Source organism: Lycium barbarum, chromosome 7, assembly GCF_019175385.1.
Source record: "Lycium barbarum isolate Lr01 chromosome 7, ASM1917538v2, whole genome shotgun sequence".
Taxonomy (NCBI): Eukaryota; Viridiplantae; Streptophyta; class Magnoliopsida; order Solanales; family Solanaceae; genus Lycium; species Lycium barbarum.
Genome location: NC_083343.1, coordinates 16,235,517 through 16,255,739, shown reverse-complemented (window position 1 = coordinate 16,255,739; position 20,223 = coordinate 16,235,517). Strand labels below are relative to the sequence as shown.

The following is a 20,223-nucleotide window of genomic DNA, read 5'->3' as shown; positions in this document are numbered from 1 at the left end:
ACACAACTACCTAAGTCGTAATAAGCTAGAATTTGAAATCTAACTCGATTCACACAAATACCTAATTTTTTTCAGTAAGCTACAATTCACTATGAAATCTAACATTTCGCTGAGAAGAAATATGCATATTTCAATGATTGATACAAAAGCACAAAATCAGTGATAAGCGAAATACGAAGAAATGCATATGAAAAAAGAGATTATACTACAGTGTTTGCTAAACACAAAGCATAAGAAATTAATTTAACACAAATAGCAAGAACTTTACATAAAAATAAGGCAAATAATTGTATAAATTGAAACACAGGTTAGAATTGCAGATAATCAACGAGTTTAGCAAGTAATTATATCGAAATTAAGAACATTACTTACAAAACACAAATAATTCATGTTAATTTCACATACTAAGTTTATCACCACCGATTCTACTGATTCATGTTAATTTCAGTAGAATCAGTGAAAAAAAAACACAACTATGCAGAGAAAATCCACATGCAGGTTACAAATTAAATTAAATCACAATTTTATTTCCGATTCAAAATAACGAGTTCATAAGTTCCAAAATCCAAGTCACAACAACTATGTATGCCTTCAAACTGTCAATTCCATAGTTCAATGCCTTCAAACTGTGAACTTTAATTGTGGAAAAATACAAAAATCCAGCATTGATGCATAGAAAATCCACATGCAAGATGAAAATAAACTAAATAACAATTTGTAGAGAAAAATCAAAAAAAAAAAAAAGGAAGAAGAATACCTGAAAATCAGTAGAAACTTGAAGAAATCTTATATTTTCAACATTGATTTTTGATTTTCAACATTGATTTTTGATTTTCAACATTGATTTTGGATCTTCAACCTTAGATTTTCTAAGAAATCTGAAAATATGAGCGATTTGGGGAAATTTTAGAGAGAGAGAGAGTGTGAGAGTGGAGAAATTTGAGAGAGAGAGTGTTCAGATAGTTGTGGACCAAGAGAGCCGAGGTTGGCAAAAAATGAGGGGCAAAATTAAAAAAATGAGGTTTTGGGTATATAGTTGTGGCGCCCTTTTTTTTTAATAGGTCTAGTTGGGGTTAAAACCCCCGCAAATCTAATGAAAAATAGCAGGGCCTACACTAAACTCCACAATTAGTATAATTTTGTGGCGGCTCTAATAACCCCCGCAATTAAACCTCCACAAATCTAGCCTTTTTTTGTAGTGCTTGATGGTAATGGATAGATTCTGAGGAGAAAAAAACGGCTCAAATTAATGGAAAGGGAGAGAGAAACTAATGTATATTACGTGAGTTTCAAAAATGGGAAGTTGGGATAGTGTTTACCTTTTTTTACGGTGTATTTGAGAACTGATAAGTGCAAGTTACTGTTGTATCTACAATGGGTAATTTAGAAAATTAATTAGCTATTATTATTAATTTTAATAAAAGGTAGTTATTAACATTAAATAGGTAGTAAAAGTAGCTATAACAAGTAAATTTTCCTTAAAAATAATATATTTACCTTTGGCAAGGAAAAGAAAAGAATGGGAGAACGCAATAACTGAAGGAATTTTCGTACATACAGTTTAAGGGCATCAAGTAAGTCTCATTTGAATTATTGATTCTTGGTGTAATATAATTAATCCTCTATGTGTTTAGTGGTTAGGTTACAGTGTTCATGTCAGAGATGATATTAGTAATGATTGTGGGTTCAATTTGCTTTTTGTGAATATGGAGAATTGTAGCATTTGTTCGTAGCTTTTCTTGGCAAATTGGATAACTCCCTTTCTTGTCCATTTATCTTTTCATATAACCATTAATATAGTATTAAGTCATGGTAGAATTTTTCATTTTGTAATTACGTCATGTGCTATAGGGCAACTTTAATATTTCCATGAAGTGTTCTAATTTACCATTTTGATTGGGTAATGATTATGAATAATTGTGGAAAATAATGAGGATATGTTTCTAAGCTACAGGTTTTCTAATTCTAATGAATTCACGTGTAATGCTTATTCCAAGCTATTGGTCCGTCCATTTCTTCATGTTTCAAAATTTCTTTTATGACTTCGATGCTTTGGCTATAGTTTTGATATATTGGGTATATGAAGTCGAATATTAGATGTATTAAATTATATGTACGCCTCCAAATTCCTGGCAATTAAGATTTTGGGGAAATTAGAGGTTTCGAGTCCTAGTCCTAAGAAAGGAGAATTAATGATTTGAGAGTCCATTTATGGATGAAATTGACCAATTTTAAAAATATATGATCCTTAGATAATGGGTGAAATTATTTTTCAATAAAATTCCAATCTTGCCCTTGTGGGCCCAAGGCCACTTTTGGGGTGCGTTTTTGGGTTTCGAATATAAATATAGCAATATGGGTGTCCTTAGATTCGTATTCTAACGTAGATCGCATATTTTATAGATTTTAATCGTTCAGAGGCTCTACGCAAAGGGAAGGAATTTGTTTGATTGTTCGTGGCACCCGCTCGGCATTGAAGTAGGTTACGGTCTACTTTAGTTAGACTCTGATTAGAAAATCATATGTAGTTGTAGAAATTGACGGGGATAGCATGTTAGGCCTTCGGGCATGGAGTGGAGGTGAATTCCAATTAAGTTGGTTCTGTCAGCTGTTATGTGGGCTTGTCACCATATGTGTTATTTTATGTGATTATCACCTGTGTGTATCTCCGTCACATACTAGCTCACTCATCACGTGGAAAGGAGTTGTAATATTGATAATTGAACAGTGGACAATGATATGACTTGTACTTGTTGATTGTATATTGGTGATATTGTTAAGACTGATATCATGCATGACATGCTTTCCATATTATTCTTGTGATGATGGTGAGGTGAGTGATTGAGAGACTCCGAGGTCTTTGCCGGAGATTGAGAGAGACAGAGAGACTCCGAGGTCCTTGCCGGAGATTGAGAGTGATTGATAGCCTCCGAGGTTTCTGCCGGAGAGCACGAGTGGTACATGGACTTCGCTGGTCCCCCATGGGTCATGGCTTTGAGGCACTGCCCTTAGCATGTGTGTATGAGAGTGGAGTGAGAGAGGTGAAGGTTGCATTGCATTGCATTCATCCACTCACATATTTGACTGATCATTGGTGAACTATATCTATCTTGGTTGATTTCATGATTCCTTTACACTTTACTTGTATATGATATGTGACCACACCTGTTTGCTCTATGTGCTACTTGTTAGTTTCCACTTCTTCATGTGTTATCTAATCATTGTCGGCCTATGATGCTTACCGGTACTAGTGTTGTACTGATACTACTCTTGCTGCACTTTTGCTGAGTGCAGAGTACGATCCGGGCTCCAGTTCTACACCCCGTGGCTGATATGCGAGGGTGACATCTTCCAGTCATTCAGGGTGAGCTACTTGGTCATCCGTGGCCCCTGAAGGACCTCCTTTATTTATTTCTGTTTTTATATTCGACAGACTATATGTAGCCTTCGAATATTTCCAGACTTGTATTCCGGACTATGTTTAGCGCTCTTGTACCGTTTGACCAGATTTTGGGGATGTCGTGACATTTCTAGTGATAATAAGTATTTAAGACTTGATAACTTCTTCTTCCTTAATTTTTCGATTATGAGGCAACATCAATGTGTGTATATATATATATATATATATATATATATATATATTATGTGTGTGTCTATATATATCTGTATGTATATATATATAATAGGCTTCAATTGAAGTCTCTAAGACATTTATATACCAAGACAAAGATATACTCAAAGCTAAGATTAAGCTAATAGGTTACACCGATATGGTTGTTTGTGCTATAGAAAAAATCATGTTAGGGAGCACTTCCTCATTAAATTAGTCTTACGTGGAGCGAATCCGAATTAGTCGAGAACCCAATGCGAATAGGTAAACTTACTCAAATGACTACCTTATTGTAGCTTCCTATCATTTATAGCTATCCTTTTAAATATTACCATTTGTAGCTACATTTTGACAAAATAGTGTATGTTTTTACGTGTATTTGTTGCCAACAAATACATGAGAACAAGGTTAAAAAAAAAAAAAGCATGATCCTTGATTTTAGCCTTTAATGGTGGAGCTATTAATTAGATATTAATATATATTTTTTTGATGTATTTTAGTGATTTTTTTTTGATGTATTTCAGTGATTTTTTTTTTCCATAATGTATTTCCGTGTCTTTATTTTTTTATGTATTTCAGTGATTTTGTTTTATGTATTTTACTGATTTTTTTTAATGTATTTCAGTGGCTTTTTTTGATGTATTTCAAATACATTGTGTACATTCCAACTACTATGAAGTCAAATATATTCAAATTTTCGTGTATTTGAATGGATTTCAACATATACATTCAGATACAAGACCAAAAAATTCAAATATATGACAAATACATTCAAAAAAATAATGTGTTTGGCTATTAACAAAATACACTAAAAAATACAAAGACAAATACATTAAAAAACAGTGTATTTGTGAGATGTAGATTTTTGAATGTATTTGTATTTGGCTTTTAACAAATACACATGGCCAGATCTGAGACACTACCACCACCAAAAAACCCTAATCTCTCCAACACCACCAAAATCCTAATTTGAGACACCACCACCATCAAAAACCCAAATCTGAGACACCACCACCACCAAAAAACCCTAATCTTTCCATCACCAACAAAACCCTAATCTCTCCACCTCTACGTCATCTTCTCCGCCGCCATCTCAAAATCAGTCCATCACCGCCGCCACCAACAATGCACACGGCCAGATCTTCAGAGTGAAAAGAGAGAGAGAGGGGTGTTAATATTTACACCCCAACAAAGATTGTCTTTTTCTTTCAGAACATAATGTGCAATAGAATCCCTTAAATATACTACATTGGAGCTGACGGCCTATGTAAAAGATTTTTCTTTTTTGTTGTGTTTTTTATAATATTATTTTACTTTGGTTTGCTAAGAGCAGGTTCCAACGTGTTTTCATTAGGGCATGAGGAACTGCATAATTTCGTCTCATATATTGTCACATTAATGTTAAATAGAAATTGTAAGGGAGACGGAGAAGAGAGAGAGGGGCGGCGGAGAGAGAGAGGGGTGAGCACAGAGGGAGAGGGAGAAGAGAGAGGGGGCGGTGCTGCCATGGTGGTGGTGGTTGAGAGAAGGGGAGAGAGATTTTTTAGGATTTTGAGAAATGAAAAATCTGAAATGGGTAGTGATTGAGAAAAAAGAAAGATATATGTGTTTGGGTATGTATTTTTTTGATATAACTACCATTTGTAATTTAGAAAAGTTAATTAGCTACTAAATATAATTAAATAAAATGATAGTTAATATTAATAATTAGGTCTTAAAAGAAGCTACAATGAGTAAAAATTTCATGCGAATATCTTACATAATGTGGGAAACCAAAGAAAAAAAGTGGTGAACAGAGGGAGTTGCTAGGAAAAAGAGGCCAAAATATTAGACTATATACGTATATAACTAAAATCTTTAATCAAATGCTATTGGCTCAAGAAAATTATATGTTGCATTGATGCACACGGCCCAAATAGCGAAACTTAATTTTCTTTAGGAAATAAAAAGGCATTTTTTTGCGCGGATTGCACTTCTTTTGGGATGGTCTTTAAATTTTGCCCCTCATATTTGCGGTCTTTAAATTATGCCCCTCATATTGTTGTTCTTTAATTTTTTCCCTTCGCATTGCAACCCTGAGTGTTTACGCAGAAATCATAAGGTTCTGGGTTCGAACCCCCGCTCAAGCATAAATTAAAAAAAAAAATGCAAGGTAAGGTTTGGGTCGCGTGTATGCCGGACCCGACATACACTTGTTAAGGAATTACCAAAGTTATGCCGGACCCGGCATACCCATGCCTTATGGGCAGACTTGGCATAAGTATGCCGGGTCCGGCATAACTTTGGTAATTCCTTAACAAGTTTATGCCGGTGGGGCATACTTATGGGCAAACTTTTAGTTAAGTCTTAACTAAAAGTCTTTTCTTAGTTATGCCTTATGATGCAGACTTTTAGTTAAGGCACAGCTAAAAGTATGCCCCATAAGGCATAACTAACAGTATGCCCCATAAGGCGGAACTTTTCCTTAAGGCATAACTAAAAATTTGCTTTCTAAGACAAAGTCTATGTCTTAAGGAAAAGTTATGCCTTATGGAGCATACTTTTAGTTATGCTTTAACTAAAAGTCTGCCCCATAAGGTATAACTGGGAAAAGACTTTTAGTTAAGGCTTAACTAAAAGTTTGCCCATTAAAAGTTTGCTCATAAGTTGGCATAAGTATGCCGGGTCCGACATAACTTTGGTAATTCCTTAACAAGTGTATGCCGGTGGGGGCATAGTGAAATTTAAACTCTACCTTGCAAAAAAATTTTAAAATTTTGATTGAATGGGGGTTCGAACCTGGAACCCATGAATTTTAACCGAAGGGCAAAATTTAAAGATTTCAAATATGAGGGACAAAATTTAAAGACCACCCAAAAAATATGGCAATTCTGCAAATTGCCCATAAAAAGGAAACTACCTAGCAGCGCCTTTTTTACAGTATTCACTAATCAATTACATTTGTATTTAGTATTTACTGTTGAAATGCCAAACTCTCAAGGCTCATTCCAATCAGCTTCTCCTGAGCGCCAAGACATGGATTACTCGACTCCATAATCTTTAGGATCGGTTTGACACTCATTTTACAATCAGAATAATGCTTGAGCAGTTCAAAACTATCAGTTGCAGTAAAGGATCCAACATCCTCAACACTTGAATGGCTGTAGAGGATAGAGAAAGGAGGGAAAATTTGTATAGGTCATCGATCAATCAAATTCCATGTTAGTTTCTTTACTAGTTCCTCAGCACGTGCGTTGCACATGTATATTGACTTATGTAGTTTACCATTTTGTAAAATAATATATATTAATATAATGGAGATAAAGATTTGAATAAATGATTATACATAAAAGAATACAGTACAAGTTTCTGTGAATAACCAATATGGGTCATCGATGAAAGGCTTGTATACCTTCCACATAATTAATGCATGCAACCAAATTTTATACCAACAAGCCAATTTCATTTGCCGAAAGGAATAATAAATTTAACCTCTAAACATATGTTAATCCCATCACTTTTTTCTTGATTCATCCCAATAGGGAGCTTTTTGCATTCTCTAACGAAAACTCCAAATCATTCAATTAACATCTGTGGATTGACATATCTTTCTGCAGGCCGGTAGACGAGGTGGTTTGAGTGGCGTAGTTCAAATCTGGCAGAAACTAATTTGTCTTTCTGAAATTATATATAAAAATAAGGGATAATTTCGGAGACCTCCCTCAGGTTTTGCTCTGCTTCACTCACCTCCCTTGTGGTTTACGATATTACGGTTACCTCCCTTATTTTGTTTTTTTTTTTTGTAACGATTCTATTAACCTATTTATTAATAATGTTAAAAATTAAAAATTGACAGATGTGCCCTTTTCTAAACTTTAACTCTTCACATTAATTAGTTTTAATGAATCTCTTTTCACAATTTTTTAAGAGTAAAACCTAATTTCCTTCTTTTGGAAATCCAGAATCCTCCTCAATTTTTTCCCGCAAACATAAAGTTCCATCATCCATGTTCTTCTTCCTTTTTAGTCTTCTACACAAAACAAAATTCTAGAGAAATCGAATTGATCAATGACGAAGTCAAAATATTATCCTTGAATGTTTAATTTTAACAACACTAGGACTAATTAAAAGAAGAAATCATATCGATTCCACAGAAATTATAACTCTAAACAAACCAAAATCTAACACCTTACCCACAGGCATAAAGAAAAAAAAGAAGAAAAGAAGAAAGTATTAGAATTTCCCCAATAGATTTTGCATGAATCTGCACTTGAGTTAATTTTCATAGAGCTAAATCTTGTTAAGTAACATTACTGGGTTTGCAAGATATATGTTTGTTCAATATTTTTGGCCTTAACAAAGGTAACATCAATGAGTTTGTTGAGGTTTTGAACGTTATAGTTTAGATACAAGTATACTCCAAATGCAGTGCCCATGGCCATGAGTATGCAAGTCTTCCCTATTAAAATTCATACTTCTTTTCTGGCTACGGGATATCGTTGAAGAAATTTGATAGATAATCTTTATTGGCGTTTCTTTGATTTTTTTTCGAGTATTTGGGACATTAATCTGACTTAAAAAAACTTCTTAAAATTACAGACATGAGGTTTGACAATATTTTTGAAATAAAATAAATATACAAGATTAATTAAATGAAAGTATATAGAAGGGCAAACCAGTCAGTTTGTAATTTTTAACATTTTTAATAAATAGGTTAATAGAATTGTTACAAAAAAAAAAAAAAAAAAGGGAGGCAACTGTAATATCGTAAACCACAAGGGAGGTGAGTGAAAAGGAGCAAAACCTGAGGGGAGGTCTCCGAAATTATCCCTAAAAATAAAGAGAATTTGAAGAGAACGTCAACTTTCATATCCTCTTTAATTTGCTAATAATCCTAACGTTTCATAGATTATTTATTACATCATTAATGTATATTAATGAAGAATGATGTATAAAACTAAAGAGAATTTGAAGAGTACATCAACTTTCATATCCTCTTTAATTTGCTAATTAATCCTAACGGTTCACAGATTCTGTATTATATCATTAATGTATATTAATGAAGAATGATTGTTCATATGCATTCTGATGAATCCGGTTTTTTTTTTTTTTTTTTTTTTGGCATATTCTTAAGGCCTGTTTGGAAAGTCACCCAAGTAATTGGAATTGAGTGTAATTGGGTGTAATTACACAGCTGAGCATGTTTGTTTGACCAAGTAATTACTTGGTTAGGTGGTAATTGAGTGTAATTGAGAGAGGGTAATTACACTCTCCAATTCTCATGGTTTTTTTTTTTTTTTTGGGGGGGGGGGGGGGGGGGGGGGGGGGGGCGGGGGCTGAGAATTGGGGGTAATTACACCCCGTAATTACATGGTTATTTTTAGTTTCTTTCTTTTTTCTTTTATTTTATTTTAATTTCTTTTCTTTTTAAATTTATTTTTATTAATACTATTTTAAATTTTAATTTTAAAATATATTTTTCTTTTTATATTATTGATCATTTATTTCCTTTTCTTCTCATTCCCAACCTTTACTTCTTGTGATTCCATGTAATTTCTCGTATTTTTTTTTTATTTTTTTATTTTTTTATTCATTTAGCATAACTGTATTATTATCCTAACTTTTAAAACTACGCCTCTTAGTATTAGAAAGAATGAATCATTAACAAACTTGACATTTAATGAGTGATGTTATTAAAGTAAGTTTTCGTTGTGAATGAGGTTATAGACTTATATTTTCTCCCTTTCTTTTACATCGTATTTACTTAGTAACGTTGGAACTTATGTAACGTTGAATTTGACATAAGAGTATTATGTTAAACTTTTTTTTTTTTTGGATTTTGAATTTAGATTACATTTTCGATTTTAATTTATTTGCTTTAGTACTAATGACTTTTAATTTCACATTGCATGATGTTTATTTTTCACTTACAATTGATAGATTTTTTTTGTCAAACATTTGAATAATGTTTTGGTATTATATTTTAAAAAATTAAATTTTTTGTAAACATTCAATCTATGATGTTCTCACGAAAGGCCGCTTGTAATTTTTATAATTAATCAAAACTAAAATATTACTAATTTGAAAAATATATATCGATTATGTTTTACAATATTAGTTACAATTATATGATTATTAATTAATATATTTTTAAGAAATAATCTGTTGTTGCATACATATTTAATATAATTCATAAAGGCACATATTTTTCAAATATTAATTTTTAAGTCCTGATAATTAATTTTTTTATATTAAACTAACTGTGTAATTACACTTGTGCAACCAAACAGTACGCTTGTAATTACACTGTAATTACGTGATGACAAACAAATAGATCGTTGTAATTACAATCAGTGTTTTAAAAGGCATGGGGCGTAAGCCCCATGGGGTTTTAATTTTTAGTATTTTATAAAATGATATAATTATAATAAATACTTTTAAATAGGTGAAATAGCATAAAAATTTGAAGAAAACTATAAATAAGTGATATATATGCTCCACCCCCACAAAAGAAACTAATTAGAACAATTTATTATATGCTACTTACAAGTACAAGTGACTGCTCGTTACTTTTTTGAGATAGTAGAAGACAAGATAAATAATTGCAAAAGAGCATATATTAGGCATTCTAGCAATAAAAAAAGGTCTTGACTTTTAAATTTAATGTTTCAGTTCCTTCTTAAAACATTTGAGTAATTACATGTTGACTTTTGAGAATTTGGGCATCATACTAAGGACTTATTTAACAAATTTTATTTTAGTTTGAAGAAGTTTTCTGGGCTTACACCCCAACACGGCCCAATAAAAAAAACTAGCCCCAAACGCCCGGGCGTACGCCCCGAATTGCTGGGCGTACTCCTTTTGGGACTTTCGCCCCGGGGCATTTTTGGTATGCCCCACCCTAGGGCTCGCCCCGAAAACGCCTTTTAAAACATTGATTACAATACTGTGCAATTACTAGGCTACGTAGTTACTACCCTAGTAATTTGTAACGACCCATTAGGTCGTTTTGGTTATTTTCCTATTTTTGCTTATTTTAACCTTGTGGACCTGCCTCATTGCTTCTTCTAGTTTGTTGTGTAGTGGGCGTGCTTGGCATAATTCCCGCAGTGGTCGAACTACCTTAAGTTGGAAAATTTGCTAAGTTAAAGAATCTTTAATTGTTAAGTTGACTTTAGGCATCATCGGGGGGTAATTATGTCATTTTGGGGATTTTGTCAGTTTCATCAGCTCCGGAATGTCGAATATAGGCTGGGTCGGTTCCCGAGGGACTCGGGCGCATTTTGATCATTTGGTTGGAAAGTTGAATTTTGGTCGTTCGGGGTTGACTTGGTCAACGAGACCTCTTTTGGGAATTCCGAGTGAGCGAGTGAGTTCGTAGCGCGATTATGTCTGCATATTTGGTTTGTATCGGAGAGGGTCCAGGAGAGTCTCGGGATTTTGGGGGTATGAGAGTCAAAACCAGATTTTGCTGGTTCTGGTGTATTCGCTTCGGCGAAGGGGGCTCCGCCTATGGGGAATAGCCCTAGCGAGAGGAGGCCCACATGAGCGAGGTTGGGGTGACTTGACCTGGTTCTGCGAAGGCTTTTCCGCAGGAGCCAGGTCGCAGCTGCAAGGGAAGTTCCACTGCAGCGGCCTGAGATATTTATTGAGGTCACGCCTCGGCGAGGTTTTTTCCATCGAAGTGAGTGCACATGTGCAAGGTTTAGTGTGCAGGAGCGAGAAATCGCTGAACAAAATATGTTTTCGTGTCTTTCATCCCTAGGCATTCCATTTTAAACCCTTAAGTCTTGATAGCATTTTTTACAGAGATTGAGGAGATTTCAAGGAGAAAACCATTGGGTAAGTTCTCTAACTTGATATTTTGATTATTCCCATAATTTAGATTCATAACCCATGATTAGATTGCTTGAATTAAAGAGGAAATTGAGGGGTTTCGGAACCCAACCTAAGAATTGGGGGTTTTGGTAATTGAGCATGAATTAGTGATTATTAATGGATGATTTTTCGTTTATGAGTTATATTAAGTTTGTGAAACATGATTCTAGGTTCAATTTACTGTTTTGCCCTTTTGGCTTCGGAATCCTAATTTTAGGGCTTAATTTGGGGATTTGGATTTATGTAGCAATATGGGTATTAATGGACTCGTATTCTAACGTATAATTCATACTTGAATTGACTTTGATCATCCGGAGATCATTTGGAACGGCAAAAGGGTGTTGTGATTCGAGATTCGGCATTCCAGGCAAGTTGAGACCTTGCACTCTTTCTTGAACGTGTGGTTGGCTAAAATAAATCTATAAGAGGGTCATGGATTAATTAAGGGGGTTCTGATACTTGTGAGGTGACGAACAGCTATATCGGATATCGGTCATCATGATAAGGGCATTTGCGCACTTTCAATTGCATAGTTGGTCTGAATGCCATGCTTTGGGCACTAGCTGATAGATTAGTACGATCCTTTGGATCTGTGATTGGAGTCTGATGCCCGTATTTTATGTCTCTCATTATTATTGTCCGTCTTATCAGTTTGTGTGCATATCACTCATATATCCTCGTTGGAATGAAAGGGAAGTAAAAAGGTGAAGCCTTTATGATATTGAGAACTTAAGAATGGATTTCATGCTTATATACTTGTTCTTGACTTGATGTATTCCATATTCATACTTTACACGTATTTTATGCATACTATTTGAGGATATGATTGTGAGTCCGAAGGGATCTAGTTTCGGACGAGTGATGATGCTTTAGCGCGTTCCGTTGAAAAATGGGTTCGGTCGGCTAAGAGACAGGTTATTGAGACATGATATGTGGAAATCGTGATCCGAGGACTTTTCGGAGCGGTGGTATATGGGCCTCATGAGCCCCCCATGGGTCACGATTCATTGACATTCGAGCGTGTTTATATCGGGAAGTGGAATAAAGGCATTGCATGATTTACATCACATTCATTCATTCTTTATGTCGTTGTTGTGAATATTTGTATCTGACTTGCCTTATCTTGATTTCTACCTGCTTTGTGAGTTTAACTGTTAAAGTATGATTATCATGTATCTTGGACTAATGGCAGACTAGTGTGGTTGTGGTATAGTAAACCAACCCTCATCTCCGTTCTGGACTGGGTCGCTCAACGATGTTGTTGAGTACCCGTTGATTATTGTACTCACGCTATACTTGTTGCACCTTTTTGTGTGCAGATTCGGTCCCCGGTACTAATGGAGTGTGTGACTACCAAGCTGCTCGTTAGAGCCTTTGCTGAGAGATCGGGGTGAGCACCATGGTTCTGGACAACTCCAGACTCTCCTCTATCATTTACTTTCTATCTTCCTCATTCCAGATAGTTCCATTTATGTATTTCAGACTATTTGTACTCCTTAGTAGTCCTTGTATGCGAGTGGCATCAGATTTTGGGGATAAGTGTAATAACTTCTAAGTATGTTATTTAAGATTGTTTAAGACTTGAAAATTGACTTGTATGATTTATTTCCGCTTTTAGTTTTCCACTTAATAAAGGCATGTAATTGCTTCTGTTGGCTTACTAGCATGGTAGGGCTAGTGCCATAACGACTTGAGAATTTGGGTTGTGACATAATTACACTAATTCCAATTACCAGGTGGCTTTCCAAACAGACTCTTAATATCTCTGCATTTTAACGTATTTAATTGGTGGTTTGTGAAGGGCACAAATGTTCATGAACATTATAAGGACATTTTGGTAATTCAACTTGGAGTTCCACTTTTATAATAATATGATACTTTCTTTTTAAATTGTGAGATAATTAATGATGTATCCCTTTAATTCAAGGTTGATATAGTCAATAAACTGTCAATTGAGACATAGAATTACTTATTCCAAGTAGAAAGCTACACAAAGAAGGCAAAATGAGCATTCATATATTATGTGACAAAGAATGTAAAGATCAGAGACCATTAACCCCTTGTTCATCATCTGTGCAGTGATGTACTACATACAGGGGTATTTTACAATAGAACAGAATAAGGAATAAGGAAAGAATTTTCTTTGAATACTTGAGCTAGCGAGATTGCCTGCTGCAGAATCTTTATGAAAATTAAAGTATCCCATAAACCAAAACTCAATATAAGTAGGGATCTTAGTAGCTCAGTTAGTTAGCTATCTATCTGAACTTTCACATTGTTGGTGAGAATTCGAATTGTCAAGAACAGAGGAAAACAAGAGAGAAACTGAAGAATGACTATCTCAATTTGTTGATCTAATACATCAGACTACATAGGTATTTATACACAAGAGGAATAAGATATAAAAGGAAGTAAAATGTCCTACACTTAATGTAAATCCTGCCAAATATTCTACGTAATATTCTCTAGTTAATGCTACACAATATTCTACAATAAATATAAAATATCTCTAAGTAAATTTTCATATATCTTGAGTATCTCTATTTATGTTTCCAATATTCACAATATCATGTCCATCACGCTAAATATCCCCCCTCAAATTGATGCTGGTGGATCAAGAAGCATCAATTTGCCTACTAGAAATTGATGACGTCGTCGTGCTATGGATTTTGTAAATGCATTAGCTATTTGAAGATCATTGGAAACGTGTGGAAGAGTAATGACACTATTACCTACAGCTTCTCGCATATACTGACAGTCTACTTGGATGTGTTTGGTCCTCTCATGATAAATAGGATTAGTTGCAATGTGAATGACACTTGTATTATCATTATGGAGAGAAGTAGGATTAGTGATAAGTCATGGATTTTAGGGCTTTTTACATGCACTACTTATACTTTTTGAATAGTCTTTTCAAGTGTTTGTTCGTGTTTTCATGTGTTTTCACGTGTTTTTAGGTTTTTGTGAGTCAAGGACAAAAGATGGACAAAATGGAACAAAAAGAACAAAAGAGTATAAAGTTGCGGCAAATATGCGGCATCGCAAATTGAGTTTACGGCGGCATCTTTTGCCCAGAAAAATGATAGTGAGCAAAGAAAGGATCATCAACTTGCGATGAGGATGCGGCACTGCAACTTCGGAGTTGCGGTCGCATCTTGGAGGCCCGAACTCCCAGTAAGCCAAGCTTCATGCCTGAACTTGCGAAGCAGATGCGGCACAGCAAAATCAAGTTGCGGCCGCATCTTCAGAAGGACCAAGAAGCTTTGCTGAGTGTTCTGCGGTCGCAAACTTAAGTTGCGATTGCAAATTCGGATCGCAAGTCATGATTTTGTCCAAAATTTGACTTTTTTTCCTCCCTCTATAAATACTTGTACCTAGTGCTCTGTGCAAATTATTGAATATTCTCCACTTTTCACTTTTCACTTTTCAGTTGTCTTTTAGCATAGAGAAGGCTTTGAATATCATTTATTGTGGGAGTTTTTAAGAAGATTCTCCATCTTTTTATCATCTTCTTCATTAACATTATTGTAAGCTAAATGAATATTCTCTTTGCTACTACTTTTATTTAATGAGTATGAGTAGCTAAATCATTTAGCTAAGGTTGTGGGACCAAATGTGTTAGTTATGTAATTGAGTTTTTGCATTCAACTTCCATTTATGTGTGATGATGTTCTTCCATCCACTCTTCATTCTTTAATGCCATTTAATTGTGTACAACATTATTTGTGCCTATTTACTTTTCCTTTGCTTGAGAAAGAAAGGGGAGGTTAGGAAAAGAGTAAATAGCAAGGATTTGAGGCTTATAAACCTCATCTAATAACTTGAGCTAGAGATAAGAGAGTTACTTGAGATAAAATGGGTGTTCATATTTTCTACATTCTAAGGCTTGAGAAAGCTTAGTAATGATCTTTAACAATTTGGTTGAGAAACTTTTGTAAGCTCTTGTATCCCATATTTAATTACATCTACACATATAAAGGAGTTGGATTAATACCCAGTTGTATTACTTTCCATTGGAACCACAACCTCAGTGCCTTCAGTTATTGTTAATTTAAAACCAAGCATTCTCTTACCAATGATAATGACAAATATTAAAACCAAACTCTTTGTACATTCCCGTCCCTAGAAATATTGACTATTAGTCAAGCGTTACACTTAACGAGTTTATTTCTTCATTATATTCTCTGTGGGATTCGATTGGGTTCTATATTTGACAACGACCCCTTATTTCTATTTTAAAGGTGTAATTTGGGCGGATCAAATTTTGGCACCGTTGCCGGGGAGTACGGTCTAGAAATTTACTAACTAGTGTAAAACTTTACTTTTAGTCTTTATTTCTCTTCTTATTTTCTTTTGTTGTTGTGTGTTGTGCAGGCAATATGGATGAGAATGGTGATCCTATTCAACCTCCACCTCCGGTGGCAGCCGTCGAGGAGGCGGCGGGGGCTGGCTATGCAGCCGCAATTCAACCCCCGCCTCTAATTGGAAACTCGAGTTTCCATGTGATCAACACCATGCTACACTTGCTCAACACTATGGGTCTATTCGCCATTCTACCCAAAGATGACCCGAATAGGCACCTTAAGAACTTTCTTGGGGTATGCTCTACCAATGTGCATCCGGGCGTCTCAATTGAAGCAGTCAAGCTACGACTCTTCCCATACTCCCTAACTGGGGAAGCCACAGCTTGGTTAGATGATCTTCCGTCTGGGTCCATCACTACTTGGGAGGAATTGACCAAAGTATTCCTCAAGAAGTTCTTCCCTCCATCTCGGATGTTGCAACTCTGTGACGAAATCAACAACTTTCGTCAACTTCCTAATGAGGCCCTCCATAAAACTTGGATTCGTTTTAAAAAGAAAGTCAAAGGCTGTCCCAAGCATGGGTTACCCGATAGTGTGCTCCTATAAACATTTTATAGGTCTTTGGACTCGGTCAACAAATCTGTGGCAAACAACATTACGAAAGGATCTATTATGGATAATTCTTATGTCACAGTTTGTGAATTGTTGGATAAATTGACCGAAACTAATGAAGCATGGCATACTAGGGAGTTAGAAGTAGGTGGAGGAAGTTCCTCCAAAAATATGCTCACTCGTGAGATGATTCAGGAAGAGGAAGAGAGATGAATCCATGGAAAAACTTGTCACCCAAATGGACCTTCTTACAAAACATGTCATGAGTGGTGGAAGCAAAACGGTGAATGCAGTAGGATCTTGTGAAGGGGGTTCTCCGGATGAGCAATGTTTCCAAATGTATGAGGAAGAGGCAAGTTATATCAAACAATCAAAGGGAGGGTTCCCGACTAAACTACCAAGGTCCTAATCAAGGATCTTGGCGGCAAGGTCAAGGGAATCAAGGTTGGAACAAGGATCAAGGTAATTCAAGTTGGAGAGATAATCGCGATAACAACTAAGGGGGTTACAACAGCAACTACAACAATCATCGGAGTTCAAATCCTTATGTCCCTCCAAAGGGGAATCAACAAAACTCTAGTCAACCGCCTACTAGCGACCCCGCTAGTTAAAAAATCGAAGATATATTGTCAAGAGTGTTGAAGAAAGTGAAATCCACCGACATCTTTTGAAAGGAGATGAGAGATAAAGTGAAATAAAAGGGGCAAGTTGTAAGTTCTCACTCCACCTCCATTAAACAATTGGAGTCTCAATTTGGCCAAATCTTGGCTATCCTCAACCAAAGGCAAAAAGGGACACTCCCTAGTGACACGGTTGGAAATCCAAGGAATGATGGTGCTCATAAATGCAATGTAATCACTACTAGGAGTGGCAAGACAATTGGGGAAGAGGCATTGGTGAAAGATGATATGGTGGTTGATAATGAGAAAATGGTTGAAGAACCCATCGTTGTTGAAGAAAAAGTGATTCCAAAGAAGAAGCAGGCTAGTATTGAAAAGCCCATTATTATTGAAGACGGTCCGGAAATTAATGAAGCTTCAAAAGGCGAGGAAGCGGTAGAGGAGGTGCCAAGGACTTCACCGCTCATTCTGAAGCCTCCTCCTCCATTCCCTCAACGATTGGCAAAGAAAACAGACGATGGAAAATTTCTCAAGTTTATCGAGAGATTGAAAGGGCTTTCAATTAACATGCCCTTGGTGGAAGTACTTAAACAAATGCCCGATTATGCCAAATTCATGAAGGATCTTGTAACTAAGAGGAGACATGCTAGTTTTGAAACGGTGGGAGTTATACATCATTGTAGCTCTATTATGACAAAGGCCTTGGTTCAAAAGAAAGAAGATCCGGGAGCTTTCACCATCTTTTGCACAATTGGCATGTATAAATTTGGCAAAGCACTATGTGATCTTGGAGCAAGTATTAACTTAATGCCACTTGCTATTTTCAACAAGTTGGGTTTGGGCACTCCCCGACCCATGACAATGAGATTACTAATGGCGGATAGAACCGTGAAGAGATCGGTTGGTATCCTCTATGATGTGCTTGTGAGAGTTGATCGATTCATTTTTCCGACCGATTTTGTGATCTTAGATTGTGAAGTTGATTTCGAGGTGCCCATAATCTTGGGGAGACCTTTCTTGGCCATGGGGAGTACTCTTGTAGATGTGGAGAGGCGTGACCTAAAATTTAGAATAAATGATGAAGAAGTCACCATCTATATTTGCAAGTCAATGAAAAAACCAGCGGATATGAGTGTTGTGTCGGTTACTGATACAATTGAGCCATGGATACAACCGTTAAGCATGAGCATGTGGGTGATATATTAGCGGTGGTGATAATGAACTATTAGGGGGAAGATGAAGAAGAGTTCGAGGAGACGGTTAATGCATTGATTGTGTTGGGGTCAACCACTACAATCCAAAGAAGCTTGATCTTGATTTAGAAAACCGAGCAACTCCTCCCACAAAGCCCTCTATTATTGAGCCTCCTACTTTGGAACTCAAACCTCTTCCTTCACACTTGAGGTATGAATTCCTTGGTCCTAACAACATATTTCCCGTGATTATTTCTGCCCGATTGACGAATGAGCAACGAGAAAAGCTATTGGTTGGTGCATTGCGGATATCCAAGGAATTCTGCCCGGTATTTGTACTCATAAAATTTAACTTGATGAAGAATGTGAGCCAAGTTTTGAACATCAAAGGAGGTTGAATCTACCTATGCAAGAGATTGTGAAGATTGAAATCATCAAGTGGTTAGATGCCGGTGTTGTTTACCCTATATCAGATAGCTTTTGGGTTAGTCCGGTTCAATGCGTGCCCAAAAAGGGTGGAATCACTGTGGTTGCAAATGCCAAAAATGAATTGATTCCCACTCGCACAGTCACCGGATGGCGGGTTTGCATGGATTATCGGAAGTTGAACAAGTGGACAAAAAAGGACCACTTCCCAATGCCATTCATGAATCAAATGCTTGATAAGCTTGCGGAAGGGATTATTATTTCTTTCTTGATGGCTATTCCGGGTACAACCAAATCACCATTGCCCCCGAGGATCAAAAGAAAACCACTTTCACTTGTCCTTATGGGACCTTTGCTTTTAAGAGGATGCCCTTTGGGCTATGTAATGCAGCCGCAACCTTTCAACATTGCATGATGTCTATTTTCTCCGACATGGTTGACGAGTCCATTGAAATCTTCATGGACGAATTTTCCATAGTGGGGCACTCCTTTGATGAATGCTTGGAGAATCTTGCCCAAGTATTGAAAAGATGTGAAGAGACGAACTTGGTTCTAAATTGGGAGAAGTGTCACTTCATGGTGAGAGAAGGGATTGTCTTGGGGCACAAGATTTCGGAAAAGGGGCTTGAGGTTGGTCAAGCTAAAATTGAGGTTATTGTCAAGCTTCCTCCCCCAATCTCCGTAAAAGGCATTCGTAGCTTCCTTAGGCATGCCGTTTTTTATAGAAGATTCTTCAAGGATTTCTCAAAAATAGCCAACCCTCTATGCAAGTTGCTAGAGAAGGAGTTAAATTTTATATTTGATGATGCTTGCTTGAAGGCATTTGAGGGCTTGAAAGAAAGACTCACATCGGCTCCTATCATCATTTCTCCGAATTGATCTCAACCCTTTGAGTTGATGTGTGATGCAAGCGGATTTTCCATGGGGCCTGTGCTTGGTCAAAATTGTGATAAGATCTTCCACCCTATTTACTATGCAAGCAAGACTCTAAATGGTGCCCAAATGAATTACACGGTCACCAAGCAAGAGTTGCTTGCTATCGTGTTTGCTTTCGAGAAGTTTCAGGCTTACTTGTTAGGAACCCATGTGATGTTCACACCGACCATGCGGCTCTATGTTACCTCATGACAAAGAAAGATGATAAACCGAGGTTGATACGTTGGGTCCTTCTCTTGTAAGAATTTGACTTTAAAGTCAAAGATAGAAAAGGTTGTGAAAATCAAGTGGCGGGCCATTTGTCTCCCTTTGAAGAGGGTGGGCGTCCATTGGATGGTCTTAAAATAAATGAATCATTCCCGGATGAGCAAGTGATGGCGGGGTCATATGATATGATTCTATGGTATGTCGACTTTACAAACTATCATGCTAGTGACATCATGCCTGAGGATTTGAATTTCCACCAAAAGAAAAAGTTCTTGAGTGATGTCCAGAAGTTCTATTGGGCTGAGCCATATCTATTTTGAGTTTGCGTTTTGAGTTGCTAGGTCAAACAAATGCTAACATGTTGTTTATATAGGGGGCCAAGTGACGAGCATGTGACATAGATAGAGACATTGCAATGATCCGTATGTCCTGTTGTGTCTCTGCAAGTCGGAACAATG

At 36.3% G+C, this 20,223-nt stretch overlaps 1 protein-coding gene across 1 annotated transcript; it reads left to right on the top strand.

Moving 5' to 3' along the window:
- Positions 1-16,600: 16,600 nt before the first annotated feature.
- Positions 16,601-18,209, top strand: LOC132601327 (uncharacterized). The gene is made up of 2 exons (XM_060314426.1): positions 16,601-16,785; positions 17,249-18,209. Exons 1-2 carry the CDS (start codon positions 16,601-16,603, stop codon positions 18,207-18,209), a joined length of 1,146 nt encoding a protein of 381 aa, XP_060170409.1.
- Positions 18,210-20,223: the final 2,014 nt, after the last annotated feature.